The sequence below is a fragment of the Sparus aurata genome, chromosome 17 (assembly GCF_900880675.1).
Source record: "Sparus aurata chromosome 17, fSpaAur1.1, whole genome shotgun sequence".
NCBI classification, from domain to species: domain Eukaryota; kingdom Metazoa; phylum Chordata; class Actinopteri; order Spariformes; family Sparidae; genus Sparus; species Sparus aurata.
In genome coordinates this window covers 15,059,552-15,086,653 of record NC_044203.1, presented here as the reverse complement: position 1 = coordinate 15,086,653, position 27,102 = coordinate 15,059,552, and the positions used below count along the sequence as shown (strand labels likewise).

The 27,102-nt window shown below is 40.2% G+C and overlaps 1 protein-coding gene across 7 annotated transcripts in view; it reads left to right on the top strand.

Annotated features, from left to right (window-relative positions):
• cobl (cordon-bleu WH2 repeat protein) overlaps positions 1–27,102 on the top strand; it is a 59,273-nt gene that overhangs the window by 16,263 nt on the left and 15,908 nt on the right. For 4 of the 7 annotated variants that reach the window (XM_030393991.1, XM_030393984.1, XM_030393987.1 and 1 more), the window contains 7 exons: positions 1,572–1,782; positions 3,735–3,963; positions 5,328–5,372; positions 6,094–6,182; positions 6,489–6,560; positions 11,703–11,885; positions 25,165–25,765. In XM_030393991.1, coding sequence (XP_030249851.1) covers positions 1,572–1,782; positions 3,735–3,963; positions 5,328–5,372; positions 6,094–6,182; positions 6,489–6,560; positions 11,703–11,885; positions 25,165–25,765 — 1,430 coding nt within the window. The remainder of the gene's footprint in view (positions 1–1,571; positions 1,783–3,734; positions 3,964–5,327; positions 5,373–6,093; positions 6,183–6,488; positions 6,561–11,702; positions 11,886–25,164; positions 25,766–27,102) is intronic. The other 3 variants (XM_030393988.1, XM_030393989.1, XM_030393990.1) reach the window with 3 other exon arrangements.

Sequence of the window (27,102 nt, the reverse complement as noted above, 5' to 3'; positions counted from 1 at the left end):
TATGTAAGGTTGAAAAGGAATATACAAACAGTGTTTTGAGCTCACATTTTAAAAAAGATACATTTTTGTGGCTCTCTTGTTGGAGAATTGTAGGATTCGTGCATGCACTGTAATATTACAGATTGATTATAGTACTGCATGAATGTTGCATGTTTTTAGAGTACAGATTGCTTTGCCAGAATATTAACATGCATTTACACTTAGACACCATACACATTTAGTAGTTTAAGGTAGTATACAACTATAACCTATTGTTGCATATGTTTAATTAAAAAAAGAATCATTAAACGTTCTAAAAACTTTTGAACCTAACCTGAACTCCTTCAGTATAGCAATTTTTGGTCATGCCATTGATTCTTTGCATTAATTTCATGCTCATTAAAATAGTTATTCAAACCCAACATGTGATTTATTTACATTATGTGTGGATTCCCTATGCATAATCTCAAACATATGTCCCTGTAATTTAACTTGTCATGGTTGGAAAATGTTACGCTACAGCAAAGTTGAACAAATTTTAATGGGAATGAGCAATGCTTGACCGTGTAACATGACCTTATTAAAATGACCTCATGTGAACCAGAAGGGTCAGCAGGTTAGATTGCGATATATATTCAATACGACATTAGATCATTCTTTTCCGATAGTGATTGTGTTTTTGATGAGCCTAACAAAAACATTTTAAGAAGCAAATAACGCAGGGCGCTGTGGCTGTTGGTTGTAGTTTTTGTCGTAGACCGTGTCCATGTGTTGGTGATTGTCAATGGTGTCCTTTGTGGTAGTATCTCTCTCAGTTCTGTCATTTGATCTGGCAGTTCCCAGAAAACATTGGAGACTGTCTCTTGGTTTCTTTATCTGTGGATTGACAGGTTGTACTGCAGGCCTCCGCATCGACAGCACCCCCTCACCACACACACACACACACACACGCACACACACACACACACACACACACACACACACACACAGATATACAAAACAGTGAGGCAGACTTCACAGCTTCTTTTGCTTTACAGACATAAGTAGTCAGTCATATCAACAAGTACTCTGCAATTTGCCTGTCATTATTTCTCTATGCCACTATGTCTTGTGACTGCCCATTTATTGTGGAGGTTTTCTGGCTATGAAACCACACAGATTAAATCTACAACACATGATACGCTTCTCTTGGTGCTTTGGGGCCTTTCTTATATAATTATCCTCCAAAAGCTACAGAGATAGCTGATCTTCATGTCAAAATCAATGCTACTGCCAGTCAATATTCTGAATGTCTGTGAAAACAGCTCAGTATTTAAAATCATATCCTTTGTGTCTATCAATAAGCCATCCCTCCTAAGCACATCAGGTGTGTGTCTGTTTTGTTTGTATGAAGTAATTACTATTCACTTTACCGCAGCTAAAGCTAGTTAGGCTCTGTAACCCTATATTCTCTCTTGTCTCCCTCTCTTTCTCCCTCTCTCCCCATCCTGTGTTTCTTTCTTCCAAACTCCCTCCCTCCCCCCCTCCCTCCCTCCCTCTCTTTTTCACTTTCTCTCTCTTCCCCCCTTCTCTCTCTTTCGTCCCTCTCTCAGTAAGGCGCTGATGGACCTGCTGGTTGAGCTTTGTAGCCGCTACCACCTGAATCCTGCACTACACACCCTGGAGCTGCTTTCGCCTGAGGGCCACGCTTTGGGGTTCAAGCCCAACGCGCTGCTGGGCTCCCTCAACGTGGCCTGTGTCCTCATCAAGGAGAAAGTCTGGGAGGAGAAAGTGGTGCGAAGGCCGGCACCCAAAGTGCCAGAGGTGAGTGACAGTGGAGCCTGATACTGTGATCGTGATGTTCTTTATGTCAGACCTACTGATATTGGCAAAATGTAATCATAAGACTTGTGATGATAAGATTTGAATGAAAAATAGTTCATAATGTTGTCCAGAATACAGGTGAAGAAGCCGTCACTGTAGCAGTTGTGTAGTCTACATGCACTACATGCATAGCTCCTTACCCTGTAGCCTTATGTAATATCCGTCCCTCCCTTCTCTACCTTTTACCTCTGACTGCTGGCAGAAAGCAAGGCCAGTGAAACCTCTAAGGGCCCATGCTAAGGTAGGAAGCCAGTTGGGATTAAACTGGCCTAGCATGACATTGAAGTCAGTTCTCATACACTGGTTTTTCAGCTGTGTGCTTTTTTTGTATCATCTTTACCACATGTGTTCCCCTCTGTCTTTTTGAAATCTCTATCTTTTACAGCTCGCTTGCCTATCTGAAGTTATTTCTCTTGAGCTTTAGTCTCTTTCTCGCCTCCTTTTCTCTGCCTCTCCATTGCTCTCCTCCTACAGTTTGAATATTTGATGAGTGCCTTACCTTTAGTTACCATGCATTATTTCTCTACTCTTCTCAGGGCTCACTGGCTGCTCTCTCTCCCTTTGACCCTGCCTGGCCTCAGGCCAGAGACTGACACTACTTCAGACAGAGCTGTCAGTCAACTCTCTCCTCATTTCTATCTGTGTCTTCATTGTACCAATAGTCTCAGCAGTTAAAATGCAACACGTGTGATATCTTGTCAGTTTATGAGACGAAACCAGCTGAAATTAAAGTAGTCTAAAACACATAGGGATGTCATGACTCTCCAAATTCACAAATTAATCGGTAAACCAGCTGTATCATCTTGAATTTTCAAGGTGTTTTCAGACACACACACACGTCACAAATGCATGAACAAGAAACTCACCCAACTTTTAAATATACAAAGGACCCCTACTGTACTACTCTCGTGTATGATTATTCTGGCACCTAACATTTTTGACTGTGAAGCTACAGGCTTACCAGGGAAGACATTAGAACTTGTCAGAAGCCTCTGAGTGTTTTCAAGTATTTGAAGCACTTTACCCTGTACTGATAAACGACATTGAATGTCACAGAACTTAAAATACAAAAGCTCCTGAAGAGCCACTGACTGGAGACCCACGTTAAGAGTGGGTTGTGTGTTTTTTATAGAGGCTGATGTGAACCACTTAGCGATAAAGTCCGCTGCACAGAGCACGTCTGTTCTCTGTGACACAACACTATGTAGTGTTGTAAGATTAACTACTTAAATACACACACGCTTCCAAGATCACATGCTTGTATGCACACACACACACACGCGCACACACACACACACACACACACACGCGCACACACACACACACACACACACACACACACAATGCATCATCTTTAGTCTATTAAATTTTCCTTTTTCTGTCAGCAACCAAAGTCTAACCTTAAGTTACTCATTACTGAAGTGTCAGTGCATGTTCGCATCTCTTTCTATCTTTCTGCTTCTCTTCTCGCCACATGATTTACATTTCAAATGGGCTGTTGTTACTCTATGAGATTGTAGTTCACTCATTCATTCACATTCACACTCTTTTGTCTTCAAATAAGTATACTCTAATTCATTCACTTCACATACACTGTCTGCTCTTTGGTTGTTGTTCAAGACATATTTGTTGTGTTATGTTGTTGGTGTATTTTTATTGAGTCAATGATCAAATTCACCCCATCTTTGTAAGGTCTGCCAGCAAGCTTTTATTCCTTTTGTCCTATTTCTTCCATCAAGGTCAATCTTGTTCCTTTTTCGCCTGAGTTAAAAAAATGAAACCTTTGTGGGAATCCAGGATTTGAAGATTCCTCCAGCAGCCACCTTTTTTCTCATCCAGTATGTTGACATTAATGTCCATTTTTTCCACCTCTCCTCTTCTCCCGGTACTAGAAAACGGTGCGTTTGATGGTCAACTACCACGGCAGCCAGAAGGCAGTGCTGCGGGTCAACCCGTTGGTACCACTCCAGGCTCTGATACCAGTCATCTGTGACAAGTGTGAGTTTGACCCTGCACATGTCCTGCTCCTGAAGGACAGCATAAGTCGCCACGAGTTACAACTGGACAAATCGCTGACGGAGCTGGGGATCAAGGAGCTCTACGTACATGATCAGAGTTTAGGTAAACCTTAAACATTTGTTTCTGTTTATGTAATTCTCTACTTTGGGTTTAGTCACATTTATATTGAAAGTTTTTCATACCACAGCCATATTTTTAACGAAGAAAGAAAAAAAATGGTTCTTTTTTTCAGTTTTCAGGCTTCGCTTCTTTGTTGGATTCAATTAATTAAAAATTAAAAGAGCCCAACCTCGTTTTATGCTCTGTGACAGCTGATGTTAGCAAGCTAATTGAAGCAGACAAAACACATAATCATGGATACTGATCGGTCTTGGCTCGTCCAGCGATTGTGTCATGTTATATCTACTGCTGTTGGCCTGCAAATTGATATTATCCCTAAACAATTACTGAAGTACATGGTGAATCTTTGTCAAAAAATAGATACATATTAAATGAAATTAGGCAAGAATGTTCCCTTTCAACTACTATACAAGAACTATACTACAAAGTTGACCGTTTTATCTGAAATAACTTTATAAAGGCTGATGATCAGATCAGAATAAGAATAGCACAACAGAACTTACATTGTACAAATGCACAATTACTGTCAGAGGGCTTTACCATCCACTTTCATTCACTCGGTGGGCTGTATAATTTAAGGAATAAGGAAAGAGAATTTTCCTATAGGGAATATAAAGTTCAGCATACTAAAACCAGGCAGTAGCACGTCATTCAATAGCTTTTGGGACAGTGAGCCACACACCAGCATGATGTTGTACTCTGCAGTACAGTGTGACTAGCATGCAAATATTTACCAACATAAAGTTTCATGCAACAAGAGACCATATTTGTCTAAGCAGCAGCCGCTACAACAGAGTACAAACAAAAATATACACTTGTGTTCTGCTTTCTATGATATGCTCATCTGAATTAACCTTAGTGAATTTAGTTTGCCCCTAGGGTTAGAGTAATCAGTAATATGTTATCCCTGATGTGGAAGGAAGTTGAATAATCTTCTCTGATCTGATAATATGGTCCATTACCATGGTAGCAGCCCACACCCACTGATATATAAAGATATTGTCCTTGTCACAGAATGTCATCTTAGAGGAAACGCTTGTGGTTTACGGCCATGAAAGAACATCTAGAGCATTGTGTACTTTTTATGGTCAGATACCATTACGTAATGGTTATGTTTTGTAACCTTTAGTTGTTATTGTCAAGGACACATCACCTGGTTTATTATGGATAATCTACAGATTATGTAGTTACTACAATTTATCAGAGTTTCTTCCTGTGGTTAAACTCTACCAGCTGTGTTGTGGTGTTGCGGAGGTGCTAATAAGAGATTTATTGATTCTATCTGATGCAGGTCAGTTATCCACATGTGATTTCATGATTTTTTAAAACCTTGTCATGTTTTCCAGTTCTCCAGCCTAAAATGGCTTCTGCCCCTGCTCTTAACTATTCAGGTATTAGTCATGAAAAGTCTTGTCTGTCTTAGTGTTGCTTGTTTTAACCAAACCAGCTCTCTAACCCAATGTACTGCTGCTCACTTATTAACCCTGCTTTTTAATAGTGTTGGATATGCATGTTTGCTTGTTTTATTCATCCATCTGCGAAGAAATGCAAAGAAAAAATGTGTTGGTTTTATGTCACAGTAATTTTGATACTTATTATAAACATAGATTGCCATTGCTTTTTACAAAAATAACCCGCTAGTACAGCTCTGTGATTTATTTTAAATGCCTAGTTTACCTTCCCCTTCCTGTCCTTAAGCCAAAAGTGTTATCATGACACGCTCGTACTTACTGCTTCATAGACTGTGAAGGTTCATGAAGTTAGATGGTCCGTGAGAAAAATAAAGCTACAGCGCCCTCTGCTGAGGACACTAAGTCAGTTCATTGTGAATGAAAACCGATGGGATAACGTTTCATTTTTGTTTAAACCAGACTGGCGCACATGTGAGAGTGCACTGCATCTCCAAAGTATTCTGCTGTCATTGCAATCCAACTCTCAATTATGTTAGTAGCCTAATTAACCCATGCATGCCAGGATAATTTGTCACTCAATTAATTCCTCATTATCTTTTTCCTAGAATAACCCTGACTTTTACTCTGAATTAACAAAGCAGTGACACTATCATTTCATACTCCTCTCCCCCTCCTCTTCCTCTTTGGTTTCTTTTTGTAGACTCCATCTGCTCCAGCACAACCAGTTTGGGCAGAGCAGAGAAGAAAGGCCTCCTGAGTATTTTCCAGTTCAGCAGGAGGAAAGCTAAGGTAGGACTCCAGATATATTTTGCTGTTTTGTGTGTCCTCTAGTTATCTTGTTACGTTGTGTTATCAGAGTCATTCATAAACAATTTTACATTGAAATCAACAAATTAAGAGCAGAATTAATGTCATGATAACTGTCCACAAGCTCTAGCAGTGATGTTCCATAAGAAAAATTAAGTTATACAAAATGTTACAAACTAACCTTGAGTGGTGCGTGCATTCGCACTTATTCAGACTGTTAGCTAAGGCGGGCTAGATGCATGGCTGAACAGTTGAATGCTGCATGTTAGCTGTGCCTTCCGTTTGCAGACAGAGACAACATCTATGGACATGGATGACTGTGATGATAATGTAATCCAATATACAGACACACAATCCGATGTAAGTATTACTTACACATCTGACAATGTCCAGATGTGATGAGTGAAATCAAAGTGGGATCTTGTTTTCTTGTGATCTCACCTCAACTCATCTCTGACGCATTCCAATCATATACTATGGGTGGACAGAATAACAGGAACACCTGTACAGTACAATACAAACCAGCACAAACAACACAAAGTGAATAGTACTAGTATTGGGTCTCATGACATTGCTTAGAGGGTTCCTGTTTTTGCGTCCATTTTGTGTCTAATTCTTGCATGGTTGCTGATATAGCACTAGTCTGATGTGTAATTTAAATGTTTCCTCTGTTTAAAATATATTCTGTATGTCTCATATATCCAGTGGTCATGGCAGCTTGTGATAAAACACTAAAGTGGCACATCAGAGATGGTGTCTGTATTGGACTTTTGAGAGATGTCGATTGGGTGTGTCAGGTCGCACGAATACTGGCTGACTATGCCAACATCATCCAAGCTTATCAGCCTGAATCAGCCTCACAAGCGTGATCCTGGATGCTCTTAAATTTTCCTGAAATTTTAAGTGGTTGATGGTTCTGCAACTTTAATTCAATGAATAAAGTGAACCTTTTTTGCTCCTGTACAGCTGAGTTGAGGTAATGTGAACGGAGTTCCTCCAGGGGGCAGCAACTGTCTCCAGTCAGCAGTCCCAGTGCTCACAGGTCCAAAGGGGATCATTTACAATGTTGCCCCAACTGTCTTTTCTTTCCTACAAATGACCACTGACTAATTGATGGTTATAGGGAACAGTGCTATACGGTGTTTTTTTTTTTTTTTAATTTTATTTGTAGCTTTGACCAGGTAGTTAGGTGAGGAGATTTGAAAAGATGTTAATCAGCTGAAAATAAAGCTTGAACAATGGATTTGTAAAAAAAAAATTAACAAGTAAAATTGTACATGTTTTTTTAACAAATATATTAACTCCCTACAAACTCCAGTGTACGTGTGTGGAGTGTAGATCCATGTTAAGTAAACCAGACATACACTTAGACACTGCACTAAGCAGCTCTCTACCTGTTATGTCTGTAACTCAATCATGTTAATTTGATTTTAAAGCCATGAAGCTCAGTTCAGCAGCAGCCACAGTGGCTCACCTCAGATCAATATGGCGTTTGATTGGATTATCTGAGAAAACACTCACTCTGGTTCGCTTCAGTGGCCCACCAAGCACAAAGCTTCTGGATCAACTTCTTCATCATCCTTCTCTTTTAAGATCCTTTTGTTAATATTTGCATCAGATGCTTCTGACTGCACATCTTCAGGCAGGGAAATGACAAAGAACAACACATGGCAGCATAATATGAATTAAACATCAAACTAATATAGACAGAATATGGCATTTGCTTTGCTGTGAAAACGTAGAATACATTTAACACAAGACAGTGAAAGTTGGACAGTGGTAGCTTATTTATATTTTTTCATATTTCCATTTCTCAGCCATGTGGCGCTTTCCAGTGGGCTTTAATGCAGCGGGGCTTTCTCTCTCTGATATTATTGTTCCTCAGATAGGGCCTGTTATCAGACCACACACATGCATTTCTGCACACAAGCAAACACACACACATATAGACACACAGTGTTATCAGCCTGAAGGCATCAGATTACCCTACCTAGGTTACATTAGCACTAAAAGCCCAGCCTCTTATCTCTAATTGTTCATTAGGGGCCAAACTACCGTGTGTGTGTCAGTGTGTGTGGTCTTAAAACAATATTATGCTCAGAGCTTCATGTTGGAGAGCAAGGCTGATTCTGAATCAAACTGACTTAAAAAAGGGAAATGCGCTTGTTTTGTCCCCCTTTTTTTAATTTTAAAAGACATCTGTCTGTTAGTCTAAATAACACAAGTATCTCAGAGTAGCAATATTTGGCTTTAAAGGATATTCTCAAACTGGAATTTGTTCCCACTCTAAAGCACAACAGTGAAAGTGTTTTATAAAATGTATAGGTCACCCTATATGTACCAACATCCTAATCACAGTAATGAAAGGGCAGTTACAGGAGACCTCAAAGCTCCAATACCACTCATACTCAGTCATTTTACCATCAATTAACATGATTATACAGAAAAGATTTTGCACAAATTTGCAGTTGTCAAGGACAGTTTGGATGATTTTATTCCTCCAAGCACGGATGATGATTGCATTTTTAAGTAAATAGATATTAATGTACGACACACAAATGTGTTCAGCTAATGACCACAAAGCTCCTCCAAGCTATTTTCTATGAGTAACACACATTCACATTTATAGTGATATGTAACCTTTCACTAAAAACACGTTTTGGTGCAATAAACAGTATTATACCAATCTCAAATGGTATAACACATTTGGTGAAAGCTGCTGAGCTGTCATCTGTGTATGGGTCATTGTGGAATATCAAGAGTAATATACTTCCTTTCCTTTGAAAACTGGAGTGACAAGTTTCTTTAGAAAATACAATACCATACAAGACATCTGCATATCAGTTGACCATGATAGCAGAGATACAAAAGAGCACACTTTTGATCACACTGAACCAGCAGTGATAATGGGTGTGGTCAGAGGTGAAACAGACATATAACGTTTAACCAGAGAGGGCAGTGAAACACTTCTTTTCAGCCCAATGTTAAGTAATTCCTTAAAACCCTGTCATACATCCAAAATTGTTATATATTATGCATATCATTTTAAATCGCATATATTTTGTATGCACATGTTTAGCTAAGGTATTCTTAATGCATAGAAAAGCTGCAAGTTGTCATTAATCTCACACCTCTCAGTGTAGTCAGAGCAATGTGTGTTTTAAATTCAAACTTGTGTAGGAGGATTCTTCTTTACGCTGAAGTAAAACTAACTTTCAGCGTGATTATTAGGAAGGGATTCTGACATTTTGCTATGTCGCTGGAGACTGAGACTGTCAGTTTTAGATTTGCATGGGTGGTTTGTAGTAAGATCAGTCTTTTAAGCACTAAAAGGCACTCCCTGGAGATACAGTATGTAAGCCATCTTCCCTGCATTATGCAGAAGTTCAAGAGGTTCCTTTTAAGCTGCTGACTTGAATGCTGCAGTGCGTTTGTTACAGTTTCATCTCTCACTATTTTGACATATTTCAGATTGTTTACCAGAGGAAAAGAGCAGAAGAGAGCAGGTGAAAAAGTCAGGCAGAGTTCATGTGAATTTTCCCCTTTGAACATTTTTGTGAGGTGAAAACGAGCTCCTTCTTTATGGATTCGAAACAGAAATCACATAAGTCATTCCCTTTCAACATTTCCTTTTTTGTTGCCCTGCTCTTACCCCTGTCAGTCACACAGCACAGAGGAAAGCTGACTGAATATATTTATTGAATATTTTATACCATCATTTATTCTGCTGTAAACGTATAGTGTCTTGTGTTAATGCATAAATGTATCTTGCAATCCCTCTGTCTCTTAAAGTTTAGTGTAAGGCAACAGGTTCCCCAATGAAATATTAATTTCCTCGCTCTAAGAATCAAAAATTCCTCAACAGTAGAACAACAAAACATGTTTTTTCATATGGGAAATGTCTCCAATGTGAAAAAAAAGTTGCAGACATGCCAACTGGACTGCTCCCCTAAAGGCCTTTTTTCAGAAGCACTGTTCTTTTTCCCATCCCTCCCCACTGTGAGATGTTCTAACCTTGGGTCCAATTAATTCTAATGACCTGAACTTTATGTTCCGTTTTGTTCTGCTTTTATGCTGTATCCAGGCATTGTCTGAACGCATCAATTAATCTGCTTTTAAACACTTTTCTTTTCTTAAATCATGGGGATGTGGGTCGTGGTTTGGTTCCCCCTGTTGTGCCAGGGCTCTGTACCAAGCTGAGCCATGGGGAGATTCAGATTTTCAGGAGCACTTTGGGCTTTCTTTGATCAGAAGGTGAAAACCATTTTTGTTCCAATGCTTTTGTCTGGAGCAGCCACCCTTTGAAAATGCGGTTGCGCTTTCAACTTGGTCAAATAGACTGTTGTGACAGAAAAAAGGACCATAACTTCCGAAATGTGTGCATTGCTGGCACGCAGAGTATGTGCATAGTTGCGTGCTTTTGCATAACTGCCAACATTTTCTGTCATGGGTTTTCCTATCCAGATTACTTGTTTGTTTTGTTATTCTCTGAATGCTTGTGATTTTAAAGACACAGTTATTGACATTGATATAATAACATAAGCTACAAGGATGATGAGATTGTTATAACAAAGCTTAATTGTGCAAATGTCCTTTTTAGAGGCAGAGATCACTCAGCGTGACCCTTGAAAATATGATGGCATTTCAGCTAGGGGTGGTTAATCAGCCCAATTTCCCGAATCGATTCGATTCGATTCCGATTATTGAAGTCTCGATTTAATCGATTTTCGGTTGTTAACGATTATCAATTCGATTTTCAATTATTAACGATTATTGATCTTCCATTTAACATCAGTCAGCTGCGGAATTATTTTACTTCTCTTTTGAGTAACACCTCACAGCACCTTCAATATTGTATCGTGTAACTGTAATATCCAAATTATTATTTTTTACTTTGTGTTAAATGTAGTCTTTCACTGTTAAAAGAAAGTTGCCAAGTTCAGCAGCCGGACTCATGTTAGAAGCATTGTCGGTGACGAGAACCAGGGCATGTTTCTCTATTCCCCACTCGTCTGCCGTTGCTTTGAGAAACTCACACATATTTGCGCTTGTGTGGCTATCATCCATAGCTCTCGTCTGAAGTGCGTAGGACATTAGCTTCCATTAACTGCTGACATAAGGAGGTGTAATGGTCACGTATGAGACTGTAGCTCTGGATGTCCAGGCATCGCAGGTTATTGCTACCCTGTGAGCAGAGTTGAGGGACTCTTGCACAGAAAGCATTTAGCGGAAGCCAGTAAGAGGAGGACTCCAGTTTGTATTAAAATAAAAATAATAAAAAAACATTTTTAAAAATCGATCTTTGGAAATTTAATAATTGATACATAATCGTCAATATTATAATCGAGATTAATCGATTATCGATTTTTTTCACCACCCCTAATTTCAGCTATGGGTGGCGCCAACGCAACACTTTAAAGCAAAACGTCCTTAATGCTTTATAACTTACATTGATATTTCTAAGTCTGACCTCACCCCCTTTATTTTTGACATCACCCACAGGGTCTGACAACAGCGTCAGGGGTCCCCAGCGTAGAGGACAGGCCCAGCACCTTGGGCCAGTCTCAGTCGGTCATGAGCATACCAAGGATGTCTCCAAAGGCTGAGACCAAGAAGAGGAGGGCCCCTGCGCTACCCCAGGTCCCAACACCCAGTATGGCACACACTAACTTCGAGGGCTATGAGGTGAGTAGTTTAAAGGGCTGTTTTTAATTTGTGTGTGCTGCTCTGTTAGACATGTCAATGAAATGATGCCACTTATTTGAAAACAGAGCCCCTCATAAATAATTTTAGTTATAAGTATAATGTGTAACTGGGATTATAATGATGACACAACCCAGATTTTTCATTTTCGAAAAGCTTCTTCTTCTACATTATGTACAATACTGAAATCCCGCAGCTCTCAAGATTGGCCTGAAGTGGTACATCTGAAATCTGTAATCTGTTTGAAGCAGCCTTTCCTCCAAGTGTTTTGGCGTGAGATTTGTCTCCTCGAGGTCAGGGTGACCTGTATTGTCTACATTGGAGCACCAGCTCCCTGCAGTCTCATTATAGTGTTATGGCAGCATGCTGGGAAATGTTGTTTAGCAACCAACATCCTTCCTCCCTCCCTCTGATAATAACTTTTGTTTATTTGGAGGAGCTGGTGTTTTTTATGGATGTTATCGAGAGGAAATTTTATTCTCAGGATGGCGAGGAGAGTGTTATCCTCTTTAGCTTAATTAACCAAATTGAACTGTGCATAGAGGAGCAGAAAATATATCGGATGTTGTTCTGTGGCGAGACGAGTGCAAACATTAGCAGTTCATTGTGAGTCTTTCAAGAAGCTCCTTATAAGTGCCGTGATTGTTTTTAGCCCTACCAATTGTAGTAGTGCAGAGGAAGACAGTAATGTATCTGTCCGCCAGTTTAAGAGTTATGATGGAGAGCAGAGCTGAGACACCGCTGGGAGTCACAAGGGGAGCTTCACAGAGCAGGAGTTGGGAGGTCATCTGAGGACCTGATGACTGGTCTAACGATGCATTTCTCAGTCTCGCTTTTATGCCTGCCCTGAACCGTTATACTGTCTGAGCAAACAAAGTCTCATGTATAAATTCCATCCGCACACTGCAAGGCCATGCTCTGGTGCACGACACCTCTCATGTTTCACCACTCTGTTATCTATGGTTGCTTTTTGAGCAGAGAGATTGAAGACATTGATTTAAGACATGATTTTCATCAGAAGAGCCACAAATCTGTAGTAAGTGGCGCTAATATGTTAATTTAATGTGCTTTTTTGACATTTTAGCAGTCACCGTACAGGCCTAGATTATTCGATGAATAGTTGGATGGAAATTTGGAGTTAGGGAGGCACGATACAGAAGTTCTGGGTCAATGCCGATGTTCTGATTAACTATTTGTTTTACCCCCGTAGCAATTTTTTTTTTGCTGACACCGAAGCTGATGATTTTTTTGTTGTTGTTGTCGTTTACTTTGTTTCCGTTTTTAATTATTACCCATTTATGCCAGGGAAACAAAGAAATCTTCATTATACAAAAATAACTAAACAGTCCACAAGCCATTCAGTCCTTTATGTTTTCATGAAAAATAAAACTTTTTCAAACAAACAGCTTCAAAAGCCTAACTAAACTACAAGGGCATTCACAAATTCTGTATACATTTTTTTCGGTCTAATCCCATAAGATAGTCAAATAGTCAATTAATCACAGGAGACTTTTATTTTTTATTTTCAATCAATAGCACAGATCAATTGTTGTTGATAACCATCTCAAATACAGCTAGAAAAGAGTTTACTGAGCTAGCCAGGACCAACCTAGGGTGACGTGAGTTTGCAGTTCTATGTATTACTCTTAGAGGCAGTTTACAAATCTTACTAAACCCCAGAAATTGTATAAAGCCCCCAGCAAGCGTGTGTGAGCCGTAGATAAAGTAAAAATGTGGCTGCTTGCCTTTCCATCCCTTAATACCCCAAATTCTGTTTATTTAATATGGTATAACTAAAAGGATGATTGTTTAAAAGCATTTCTCCAACTACAAATAAAGTTATGTTAACCTTGTGTTGTTAGAAGGCCATCTCAAAAGCTCTGAATGGCCTATTATTATGCATTATGATGTCACTTATTACTGTACCCTGCAAAAATCTAAGAAACTTTATTCTATAGAAAAGTGTCGAGTGGTTTTGATACTGACAAGTCGATTTTTCTCTAAAACTCCTTCTACCTACTAAATATAATGTTCCAGCACCCATCATTATGATAAAAATGTATGTGACAGAACTAGCTAATCATTCACTGCTGTTAGTGAGTTGCTGATGGCAGTCAAAAAGGTGAATGTTGGTGATACTGATACAATATGTCGGTGCATCCTTAGATTAAATTATTGATTGATTGATTGATTGATTGATTGATATTGTTTCAAAAGTTGCATATGTGAGACAGTTGAGGACACAACATAGGCACTGGGTGTTCAAAGATTAGCAGCATGCCTGGCCTGTGTTTGTTGTCTGAATGTGATTAGTAAGGACTTAGTTTCATGCCAGTGAAGGGGTGTTATAGCAGCCAGGTCTTATCATGATAATTTTTTCAGGGGCATTGGCATTAAAGAATTCTGCATGACTTGAATCCGTGGAACAATTGTACATGTCGAAGCAAATCAGGTCAAAGTCAGAATCCAAGTTGCACTTTCACATTTACATGAGGTTTAGCATGCTTGCCTGAGGCGGTTTTAAGCTACACTCATGGGCTAAGTTTTGCTCATCTTTAGAGGAGCACATCGTCTTTAAAAAGTTTTAAGCTCCAGTGAAACAGCTGTCACGCTATACTTTTGAAAGATAATAGCTCAGATACAGGTTTGTCCACAAGGGATGGGCTGGCAGAGGGCCAGTTCGCCTGGCAGAACTCACACACAATTTATCAGCAAATGTACACTTTGTTTTTGTTCATTTTTTTTTCTCTTGACTGTGCTGAGTCAGACTTGGTGGGCACTAACACACTTTCTCGAATCTACTGCATGTTGCCTTGTGTTACAGCCTAGCGCACTTTATGTTACAATATACAGTATGAGTCTGTTTGTATATGTGTGTGAGTTTTGTGATACAGTAGAGCACGATCAGGCACATGATAGCAGGTTATCTGAGGACAGCTCTCTATGATGACAGTCCTCATTATAGACTTCCCTCTGTGCCGAACAAGCTTAGGTGGTCAACTAATTGTGACCCAGTAATGGACATTGACATCATGATATGAGCTATAAGGATGATGAGATTGTTATAACGAAGCTAAATACTTCAAACAGCCTTTGGAGGGGCAGAGTTCACCACGGGAGGTCATTTGAATCATGGGAGGACCATAGTTAGATTACCATCACTGACAAAATTAGGAGGGTCAGAAACTCTTTATAGTCAACTGTGGAAATGTTGATCACAGCCAGGCTGCGTTTTAGGGCGACCTCTGTCTGTCACAAATGATAAATTTTTAAAGTCTTCAGTAATTAAAGACTATTTGTCCATTTTTCATTGACTTTATAGTGATTTGATTATCTGAGTGCCCTAATTTCTCAGAGACAGTGAAGCAAATCTTTTTTGATTAAGATAAATTCTGACTTGAGTGCTTCCTCAGCTGGCCGTAGACAACTTTTTAAAACTAAAACTTATCATCTTGAAATAAATCCTGATTGCACAGCGTAATTGAAGAACTGTTTGAAGAATGTAGAAAAAGGACAATGTCCGCGCATAGATTTGCTTCATATAAACCTCGCTTTCACTATACTATTTAGTCTGCCACAAGGCTGGATCGTTCCCCGGAAAAATTTATGTTGAATTACAAAGCAAATGTAATGTGACTACCAATGGCAACCAAATCATTCGTAAGGCATAGGTTTTCCTGGTCACTATGTAAAGGATAATGTATCGAAGCGAAGCGGAGGGGTCTGATTCGTCCTGAAGGGACTTATTTTCCCGATAATGACCGCCGTTCTATACATTATCCCGCTTATTACATGGTTACTTGCCAACACGAAAAAAAACTTGACACAGTGTGTCTTTTTACAATTTATTTGTTACCGTTCATGGTGTTTTTCAACAGAGAAATATAGTTCGCCAAACCAACGCCATTTCGCCTCTCCCTCTTCGCTGCTTTCCTCTCTTTTTCTTTTCTTTTCTTGACCAGTGACGACAACTCAGCCTTTTGCCAAGAGTTGAAATCACTGTATTTTCCAAAAATGTTAAAGTTAATGTGAAACTCATCCATACTAGTGGCCTAGGAGTACGTTTTTTCCGATATGAAGTAGACTACAGATCAGCTCGTCGCTTAGCAACCGAAGACGCTGGGGTGATAAGTGACCGGAAAATCTTGCGGAACAAAGATTTTAGAGCGCGGAGTGCTACGAAATACGTGAATCAGATGCAAAAAGGCCGCTTTCCTTGACGACGGTCAAATATGCTCAGCAGCGGTCAATTATACGAAAATAATTGACCGCCGACCGTTGGGAAGACACATTCAAGTGAATGGAGCAATTTACAGCATTAAGAAGAGCCGTGTAATAAACCCAGGTAACCGCGGAGCAACTGGAATAGCTGTGGAGATTCTACACTGCAAAGGGAAAAGAACCTTGTTGATGGAAGAGGCACAGAGGGTGCAAACAAGAGTGAATGCACATTCATTCACTCAATGGAGAGCACCAGTGTTTGTTCCCCTGTTGTTTTTACAACCAACCAAGTTTTTTACTCTGTCTTTTTTTCATAGTACTAAGAATGCAGTTTCTAGATCAAATTAGGATCCTTATGGTTGTGTTTTGCTTTGGACAGTAGCCAGGCTGCTACTGGTAGCCATGTTGCTAACGCTGTCTTTTCTGACAATGGCGCCAGCAGTAATGCCACAGGGAAACGCTACAAGGGAGGGAAGTTGAGTAGTTGTCTTTTATAGCTTTTAAAAGGGACAAGCTATTGCATTGGCTCTTTGAAAGTTGTAAGAGAGAGTTTTGTAAAAACCGAAAAGTAATAGACTGCAGATAGTCGATAGCCCTTTGTTTCTTTTTACTAACCAGAGTGATTGACCATTAATATCATTGTATGCAGTCATTCACATATGGTAGTTATGCAACTTTTACACAGTATAGATTGATGTCAGGGTGTTATAACAAGAACTTTAACACCCTCATTTAAGATCTTGTTTCATTTGCAGTTATGAAAGTAGATGTTTGACCTTTTTGATGTCTAAGGGGCAGGTTGCTATATTCAGCAGTCAGAATAGGAGCAGCAGTGACACCAAAAACAGATGACACAGTATTCCAGGGAGACTGTAAAGGCATCTTAGACTGTAGGAGAATCAGATGTTTCCACATTTCACCGCTGTTGTCATGGAGTCACAGTCAAGTTTACAGTTTTGTTTCTGCAGCTTAACAATCAACAATCTCTGTGTGTCTTTATGAGAACAGCACCAAATTGAATTATGTTTTGGAACATTGAGTTCACAGAAACACAAACTTGTTTTTTTTTTTTTCCTGCAATGATAGGCAATCTGTTATTGTGGTTTGGAAAGGAAGCCATGTCTACATTGGCTGTTGTGATAAAGGAGTTCAGAGAAATTCTGAGCTTTCTGCTTCACTGCTCAGCAACAGAAGGTGCTTCTTGAGTAAGTATGTTTGTGCTCGTGTGTTGTGAGTGCAGGAACACTGAAAGATAAAGAGAGAATAACTGAAGCAGAGAGGGAGAGAGAGCATAAAGTGCAAACGAGGAAACTAAGCGACTTAGAGGGTCACGGAGGGAGACAGAAATTCAGAGTAGAGTAACATCAGGTCTTGTAAGGGTTTTACATGTGTGTAAATGGGTTGTGCAACATTAACAATGCATGAGCTTTGGGATCATGTTTCAAAAATGCAGAACAGCATGAAATCTGGTTGGCCCTGAGCACCACCCTCACCTTGCAGAAGGAGGATGCCATGAGGGAAAGGTTCAACAGAGGACAGACAGCATTAAAGAGCAGAAGGTTAAGGAATAATAAGATCAGTGGCAGTAAGCAGGCTGGAAGGAACATTTTACAGATGTTTTAAAATAGATTACCTAAAGCTAAACATACCCTTTAAATTTTTATTGCACTTTTACTGCCCCCATATTTCATTTCAATGGACATATTTGAACTCCTGTCACCAAAAACTAACCAACCTCCCTGGACTGCCCAGGCAATGATTGGCAGCATTACACATATGTAGGATTCTTTTTTTATGATGTATAACGTAGCCAATCAGACAAGGTCCAATACCAAAACACAGCAAAAGTATGAAACCTGAAGCCAGTGAAGGTTGATACAAGCCAGAGGGGAGAGGAAAGACATTTGGAGAAAGTCGTAATTCGCATCACATCTGTGTGCTGAAGTGAACCCTTATGTGGGAATTAAAATTTGATGACTGTGTCTTGGTTCAAGGAACACAAATGAACCATGGCAGCAGAGACACTGTTGCAACTGTATCAGATTAGATTTCTCAAGAGAAATCCAGTTGTCAGATCAGACAAAGACTTCTTCAAGATGATCCAGACAGTTTTTCAGTTTTTGATCAGATCCTGATTATGGCAGTTTTTACTCTAGTAATTAAGTTTTAGTACTTTGATCCAAACTACATGTTCTTATGTCTGCAATGGCTGTTGTATGCACATGTTGGCATGCACAGAACAGTGTATGTAAATACATTAATGCTCTGTTTTCGACTCATTATTGGCTATAATATCATTATAGACGATAAATATTTCCTGTAATACACTACAATAAACTACAACATAATTGTTTTTTCAAATATAAAAATGTGAAATTATTGGTTGTCTCATTGGAATAAGCCCTGATAAGCCAATAATTATCGGTTATCTGTATTGGCTTAAAAAAAAATACATCCAGTTATCTATCTCTGTATTTATTTTATGTTATCATGTCCACTCATCAGTGTAGGAATTACTTTTTGTGCACGGTGCATTCCTGCCCGTGTCTGTGCGGCTTCTTGATTGATCGAGCTGGCTACGTTTTTCTTCCTGATGATCTGTCACTGTGCAAAAATAGAGCGTTGGCTGCAGAGGGAGGCTTGTTTTTCACAGCCACCCATTAGTCCCGTAGTTGTCTCTGATGGTAGCTCACTTTAATCTGCTCTAATGCAAAGCTCTGGTTCAATCAGCCAGACAAAACACAAGTTGCTACTGGATCTGTGTTCAGTAATGAGTGTTCCTGTAATTGTTTCTCTTTCTTCACTTCTGTTCGTGTTTCGTCTTTTTTTCTCTCTATTTCTGTTCCCTTGTGATATCAGCTTTTCTTTTTGCTACACACACTCTGTTTTGTCTCTTTTACGATACTGGACTGGTCACAGCTTCATCTAATGAATACAGCTTCCACTTAACCATATAAACAAAGGAGGTCTGCCATACCTTTGCTGGTTTCATTGCTGCTAGTCCCTATTATATATGTGATTATATAGGCTTAGCATCTGCTACAAAACATGAGGAGGGACAAGGGAGTGTACAATTTGAAAAGCAGTCCAAAGACAGAAAGAGGGAATGTAACTGGGATTTTCCAGAGGGAAGGTGTCAGTAAAGGTTCTGGAAGGATGTAGAGATGAATGTTTACCCATTTGCCACATGGCTTCACTGTAAAAAAACATTTGTTTTAACCAGTTGAAAGCAGAGAAAAAGGAGACTTCTGCTGCCAAAGCAAAGAGGCAGACCTTCCTTCGTTCATCTCTCATCCAACGCGGTTTCTCTTAATTTGTGCCACAGCTAATGCAATTGGCAAAAAGTTGTAATATAACCATATTGATTTGAGTGATTTACCTAAGTGTAAATCAATAGTTTTGGATACATCAGAATTGATCATCAGCAGTGCTTTCACATGATAACATGTGAATAACGGTTGTCTGTTGTGTCCCTGTATACTGTAGAAAGTATAAACTCTAATTCTGTGATGCAATAGAAAATGCTTTTGACACACTGTTAAGTAGTTAACCTAGATATGAATAATATATATATATATTTATTTATTTATTTTTTTGTATGTATGCTGTGGTTATGCTGACTGAAATGTATTTAGGTTGACACTGTAAGCTTTCTATTCTTACTCACTGACCGTGAAGATGCTGAAAGTGTGAGTTAGGGGCTTGGAATAGGGTAACACATCACCCTGCAATGCAGCCTATGTAGGACAGGATCTGTTTGCACTTGAAGCTGTCAAAACATATTGTGTATGAGGACAGCCAGGACAGATGGGACCAACAAATGAAGCAAGTGTATGTTTGTGTCAGTCTCAAACTGTTTGTGGCTGTACCCGTGTGCGTGTGTGTGTGTTAGGATTCCTCTAAGCGTATGGATTTGAAGCAAACGCATAATAAGTCAATCGAAATGTTAGAGAGGTAATTACTGATATGTTGGGGATTATAATTAGAAAGCAATCAGTGAATACCTCGTAATATACACATAGCATATAAATGTAATCTGATTACCTTGTATTACCTTTAAAGTAAAGAGACTGCTCAGTAACACTGTAACAGTCGAGCCTCTGATGTCTCAGTTGAAGCTTAAAAACCCCTTATAGTTCCGGCTCTATTAAAGCGAAACTCTCAATTTATTTGGGATTGAATATGAGTCAAACCTTCGTGTAAAAGCATTGTTACGACGAAAGAGGCACTTTTAAGATTTACCGTAGTTTCAGTTTTGGGCACGTTAATTTTGAACGGGAGAGCTAGGGGCATGATAGGCTAGCATCAAAATCGCTATTTTAACTCACGTTAGCTGCTGCATCACCTGTGCGTCGCCGTCATGGCAGGCAAAAAGTGTTGATCCCCGAGTGCGACCTGACAGGCAGGAATGTAATGGTGAACCGCTCCTCAAGCGTGCCTGTCAGGTCGCACTCAGGGATCGACACTTGTTGTCTGCCATGACGGCGACGCGCAGGAGATGCAGCAGCTAACGTGAGTAGTTCAAAAACCTTCTTTTTCATAAACTCTGTGTGCACAAACAATGTTCTCAATGCTCTTGTTCATGAGTAGAGACCCTGGTGATGCTACGAGCAAAGTTTCATGTTGTGTCGAGCCTTCTTAGTTTTCTAAAAATAGAATACATTTGATGCTAGCGTATCATGCCCCTAGCTCTCCCGTTCAGAATTAACGTGCCCAAAACCGAAACTACGGTAAATCTTAAAAGTGCCTCTTTCGTCGTAATTATGCTTTTACACGAAGGTTTGACTCATATTCAGTCCCAAATAAAGCCTTGGTTGCTTTTTGGCGAGTGTTTTGCTTTAAATGATTAAACAACTATTGAGATTATTATTTGCAAATAGACTGTATATATGTAATTTAATAACTTTATTTATATTTTACACATTAGGGGTGAAATAATTGGTAAAGAACTGATGATTGAGCAATTATTTAAGTCATTTGTCAAGTACAAATTATGTACTTATATGTAAGAACTGTGGTTGAAAACACAATTGAGAAATAACAGTTTTGATGTTATAACGTTTCTGTATTGTGTTGCAATATTTAGTGTGCTTAATAGCTCGCCCCGGCCCATCTGGGTCAAAGCTCCTGTGCTAGCAATGTACACACCAACAGTTTCCCCTGTGCTCTGAGCTCCGAACCTGAGCTAACTTGCAATCGGCAGCTTAAGTTGACTATACTTATACTTCATTTCTTTGGAATGTGGACTAATGAAGACATTTGAGAACCGTCGTGACCTTTGGAAAGCAGTTATTGACATTTTTAAAATCCATTTTCAGACATTTTATAGACCAAACAAGTAATCAGCTAATCAAGAAAACAATCAACAGATAAATCCACAATGAAAGTAATGGTAGTCACAGCCCTAATAAATAGCTCTCATTGTATTTAAACATATCTGTATATGTAGGTAAGTGCTGAAGAAAACCTAGATTTCAGTAGGTTAGCAGGACAAAGTAGAGAACAAAGGAACTGGGTCAGCCATGTGTCTCCTTATCCTTAGCTAGCCTCTTCAAGGCCCCCCCTTTTCACACACACATTGTTAAGACTAAGACTTTTAACATAAAAGTCTTTTACATACATCCTACACCCACACATGTTCATTATAACACACACACACACACACACACACACACACACACACACACACACAAACACAAAGTAACCCAACACACGCTAACTGTCCCCAAGTCTACTGTTAGGATATTTTTGACCTCGTTGGCCTCACTGTTGAGACAGTTCATCTGCTATTATTATCACTGACAGGCACATACATACGCATACATGTGCGCACACATATGCATGCATGTATGAATGTAATCATTCATGCTGGCATGCACAAGCACACACATATATACAGTGTAACCCCCTCACGTAAACACACATACTCCATTTCACATTCCACATTAGCGCTGTAATGTTGCTCTGTCACAAAGCCCCACACCCATCAAGAGTCCTTCAAAACAACTGATGAATGGTCACGCAACAGGTTGCATCCTCCATGGGTGGCCCTATCTGATCAACGTGCTCCAACATTGGGCCCTTCGCCTCTCAAACCACAGGGTGGAAAATTTAATGGACACACCAGACTGTCCTTGCATGACCCTCTGTGAGCTTTTGTGTGAATTATACCCGTGTCCACATACGCCATGTTGTTTCTCTTTAATCAAAGACCAAACAAAGCCAGACCTGAAGAGAACAGTCAGAATATGTTGAAGCAAAGACGCTTGTTGACAGCTTCCTGATATGCATCTTAATTGGTGTAGTTCTCTGTCCCGATCCGTTGTGATCATTGGGAAATTGAGCAGAAAACACGTAAGCAACGTATTTGTTTAAATTTTTTGCACTACATTTAGTGTACGTATGCTAACTCACTTACTTGCCAGCATGAAGACAAAATAAATAAAGCAGCATTTTAACTGTAGACTTTAAAGACTTTAAATAGCTGTAATCAAGTTCTTAATTTTGATTTTGTTTTTGGAGCTACAGCAGAACAAATGAAGTCCGATTGGTATGGAAACAAGGAAATCAGATAATTAGATGGTTCTAAAGATGTCTGATATCATCAGAAATAAATGGACTTCTGGTGACTTGTTGATTGTATTTTCTCAGATAAGACATGCAGTGGGGAAGGCCTTTGTTTTTTTGAGCCCTGTAGATATTTAATACAACACAATGCGATCCATGAATCTGGCTCCTTGTGCGAATGAAAAACTTCTGAATGTCTGTCTTGTCTCTGCTGTGTGATTAATCAATGTCAAAACCAGTCAATGGGAATAGAAAAGAGTTCAGCGTCTCGACGTTGACATATATGGATTTAATCTGTGTCTTTCACTGTCTACAGCGAAAGAACTGTTCACTCAACTTTGTATTGATTTCATTTGACATTGTCCCTGCTTGTGATTCAGTCCAATATGTCATGACTGTACTTACGGGTGACAGGACTGGAGAATCCACTTGATACTTTGGCTGTCCGTTGTCTTGTTGTGACTTGACTTGTGACGTCATGACACAAGGTTGACTTAAGACATGAGCAGAAGTGGCCAGATCCTGCCTTTAGATTGCAGCAATACATGCGTAGCTGTTGAAAGAGTGAGTGTTCGTTTCTCCAACATGGACAAAAAAAACCAAACATCTTTCCTGGTGATATATAGGTTTTCTCCTCTGTGTAACATCGTTTTGAGAAAGAAGCTGCAGTAAAATCAGTAAACATTACAGATAAACACAGTGTATACATAATCATAGTCAGCTTAACTTTATGTATAATGTGACCATGAATGTGGTGTAATACAGAGTTTAGAGTTTTGGCTTCAGTCTTTAACAATCTTAAGTACATGCTGCGTTCCCAGTCGTGGCGCCAAAAAGCCCATGAGAGCAGCACACACTTAACCCTGCAACCGTCAGCAACCCGCTAATCCATACACCCCAGCTCGGCCTGAGATATGAGATATGCTGCTCCTTCTCATGTGCATATGTGAGAGAGTGCATGCACCCATACAGTCACACAAAAAACACGTGTTGTGTGCATGTGTGTGTTGCGGCCACAGCTCTCCTCCTCTCATAGCAGGGCTTGGCCGCAGTCTTATGTTTCACTCTGCAGGGAACACAAGCATGAACATACTCGCACACATGCATGCACACTCACACACATCTATCTTCATAGGCAAGTCAGTCATCCATTTCAGCCTCAACTTTGGCCCACATTCACTGGTATGTCTGTATTCATGTATGTATGGATGCCAGAGAGGAAGAGAAGCGGGAGACCAAGAAAGATAAAGACAACCAGTTGGGGGGCCATTTGGATATGCATGTAGTGGGTTCATTGAGTTCACATGTGTGAACTCAGTTTGCATGCAGAAAGGCAAGGTGGCCTGATCTCTCTCTCTCTGCCACTCTTGTCCTGCTGCATGATGCAACGCAACATGCAGCTCTGGGCATGTTCTCTGTTGAGTTTCAAAGTGAAGAAAAAGTTGAACGCACCAGCAGTAGTAATTGGGATTTTTTTTTAGAAATCAGGACATCCACACTGTTGAAACCTGCCCATAGCATTTTTAAATTGATTCTAAGAAATCTGACTTCACAGAGAGTGAGATCAGTTTGCACGGGATGGTGTGAATGGTCTCATCTCCCTGTGGAAGAAAACTGAGAATTTCCCACTTAGTTTGTCGTCCCCCCCCCCCCTTTTTTTATTTCTCTCTTTTTCCTCTTCTGTTTTCCTTTTCAGTTAGGTTCTTTCTAAAACCAGCTCCAACCAGTCTGAATTTATTGTTTCTTTTTCCATCACAGTCATTATGCAAGACATAAAACAGGATTAATGTTATGAAACATCCATTGACAGATTGAACCACTTGTTCCTACTGAGCCAAATGTCACTTGATATTATTTGACTTTTTCCCTATAAACGACTTCTTGCCTAAGTGACTTTAGTTGTAGCTTGCCAATTAATGTGTTTGAACTGAATTGATGGCGTACTGGTGCAACAGGATCAACATGACATGTTTTTTGTTGCGTGTTTGCACACACACGGAAGATATTACATAATTTTGCGAATAACGGCTGTCACTTCAACCCCTGAAGTGATCAGTGAGTCAGTATTACGAGTCATTTAGCAAGACATCATACGTTTGAATCATGGCTGATGTCCCTTGAATAAGCAGGAGAAAGTAAGTAAAATAAACATACATTATCAATAAGTGCTATCACAGTACCACTGCATCAGATACACTGTATTGCTGCCAGACGTTATATGTCTTGTTGTATGATAATTTAAAAGGAATGTTGGCACTTGGATGTTTGATTTCAGGATGCCTGCCAGAACTCCTCTTGGTTTAATTACTCAGTGGTAAACTCTACTTCAGTCTTGGTAGACAGGCTGATTTATCGTTAGACCACACACTCACACAACACACACACCCACACACACACACAGAAATGCACAAGGTGCTCACATAAATTAACTGTCTACCGTCTCTCTCCTTTTCTCTCCCTCAAATTCTATCAGATGGGCCTTGGCTCAGAAAGCCAGCAGAGGAAAAGAAAGGCTCCAGCCCCTCCTCCCACCCCAGCTTCCATCACCCCAGGCCCTGACGACACTTCAACCTCTGCCACTCCCATCAGTGATAGCCACACTGATGAAACACCTACCCCAGCCTCCCGTACCAAGGTGGCACAGTCAACCACCGTCTCTGCTGCCACTGTGGTAACGCAAACAGTAAAACCAGCCCCCTTAAAAGCTGAAGTGCAACCTCCAACTGTGTGCGCTGCCACCCCAACTCCCAGCTCTCCGACCCCGAGCAGCAGCACCTCTGACAGCCTGGCTGTCCAGGACTCCAGCTCTGAACTCAGCCACAGCCTTGACGACTCAGACGCTGACCTGGACCAGACCGGCTCTCAATGCAGCAGCCTCACCAGCAGCACAGTGAGCGGGTCCGTGCGGGTCCAACCCAATGCGAAAAGCTCCAGCAGCAGGATGGAGGAATCCAGCAGCACAGCTATCATAACAGAACAGGAAGCGACCTCAGCCAGCAGCTCCAGGTCTGAGACAGAGTCGGCCCTAAACCTGAAACTGGAAGAAGTTGAGAACAACAGACACAGCGCAATGGGTAAATATCTTCAAAATGGCTGATGGCAGACACTCAAAAAAACAGCACCTGACCTAGAAACAACAACCAGCAACCAGTCAAAAAAAAATGTTGAAATGTATCTTTAATACTCCTAAGGTCATGCTTACTGAAAACATGCTGTAATTATCACACTCTTTCTTTGGCAGTGATGACACAACCTGTTTGTTCTAGTAATTGTCTAACATCAAAGAGCAGCTAGTAACAGGTGTAATGCCAAATGACAGTGAGGGATACTGATAATGACAAAGCAGACACAGCACCGCAGGCGATGAGGCGTTTTATATTTGTGTATCATTGTAATACACATTCTTTGTTTTGATAACTTCCATCAGTAACTCTGTGAATTTAGCTTGGATTTAAACCAAGTGGAAATTTCTTTTTTTTCACTGAACTCTTGACAGTGATGGTAGAGACTCTCTGTATGTTAAAGAACTGAGACAGTCTAAAGTTTTCTACCTGTTAGAAAATGACTGAATGCCTGCCCTGGAGGACAGAGCTGTCACTCTGCTGCCATGTCTGAAACTTAAACTGTCGAGAATGACGCACATAACCTGACAGTGTGTGTGAGTGTGTGCGTGTGTGTGGCTGAAGTAACAGGAACTAGTGGAGCTGGTTTTCATCATAACTCATGAGACAATACAGTCCTTGTCTCTCGCTTGCACTTGTCAATCCCTCACGTTCGTCCTATCTTTCTCTCTTTTTCTTTTCTTCTTTATCTCGCTCTCATATGCCTTCAGCCGCTCACACAAACCTTTAAACCTGGCAGATACAAAGACAGACAGATCCATCATAGATTTAAACAGGATCTACTTGAACTCCAGCTGGCCTCGTATTGATCTTTATATAACCTAGATCTTTCTCCGGAGCAAAGTGAGACTGCAGCAGAGGGCTGTCTCGTCTGACAGGGGCAGAGATGAGAGGAGCCGTAAACCTCAGAAAAAGGGATGAGAAAGGTGAGGGTACCAGAGTGAGGTTCAGAGAAAGGAGCATGGGAAGGTTTTGGCAGCGGGGATGACAGGGCAGCAAGGTAGAAACAAGGAGACTAGGGGGTTTTAAGGAGGGGAGAATGATGGACAGGCAGATGAAAGTAAGAGAAAGGATGAAGTATGAGGAGGTTAGTGCATTAGACAGGATGGAAGAGACAGCACCAGGATCATTAATACATTCATAGACCTTGGTGCTTCTCATTTTCTGCTCTGACACTGCTGACAGTGCATTACCCTCTCCTTTGCTTTGACTTTCTACCTGTTTTCAATCTACTTTCCCTTTTCCAATGTGTTAGAAAGTATACACTGAGTTGCAGTGTGCAGTCAAAG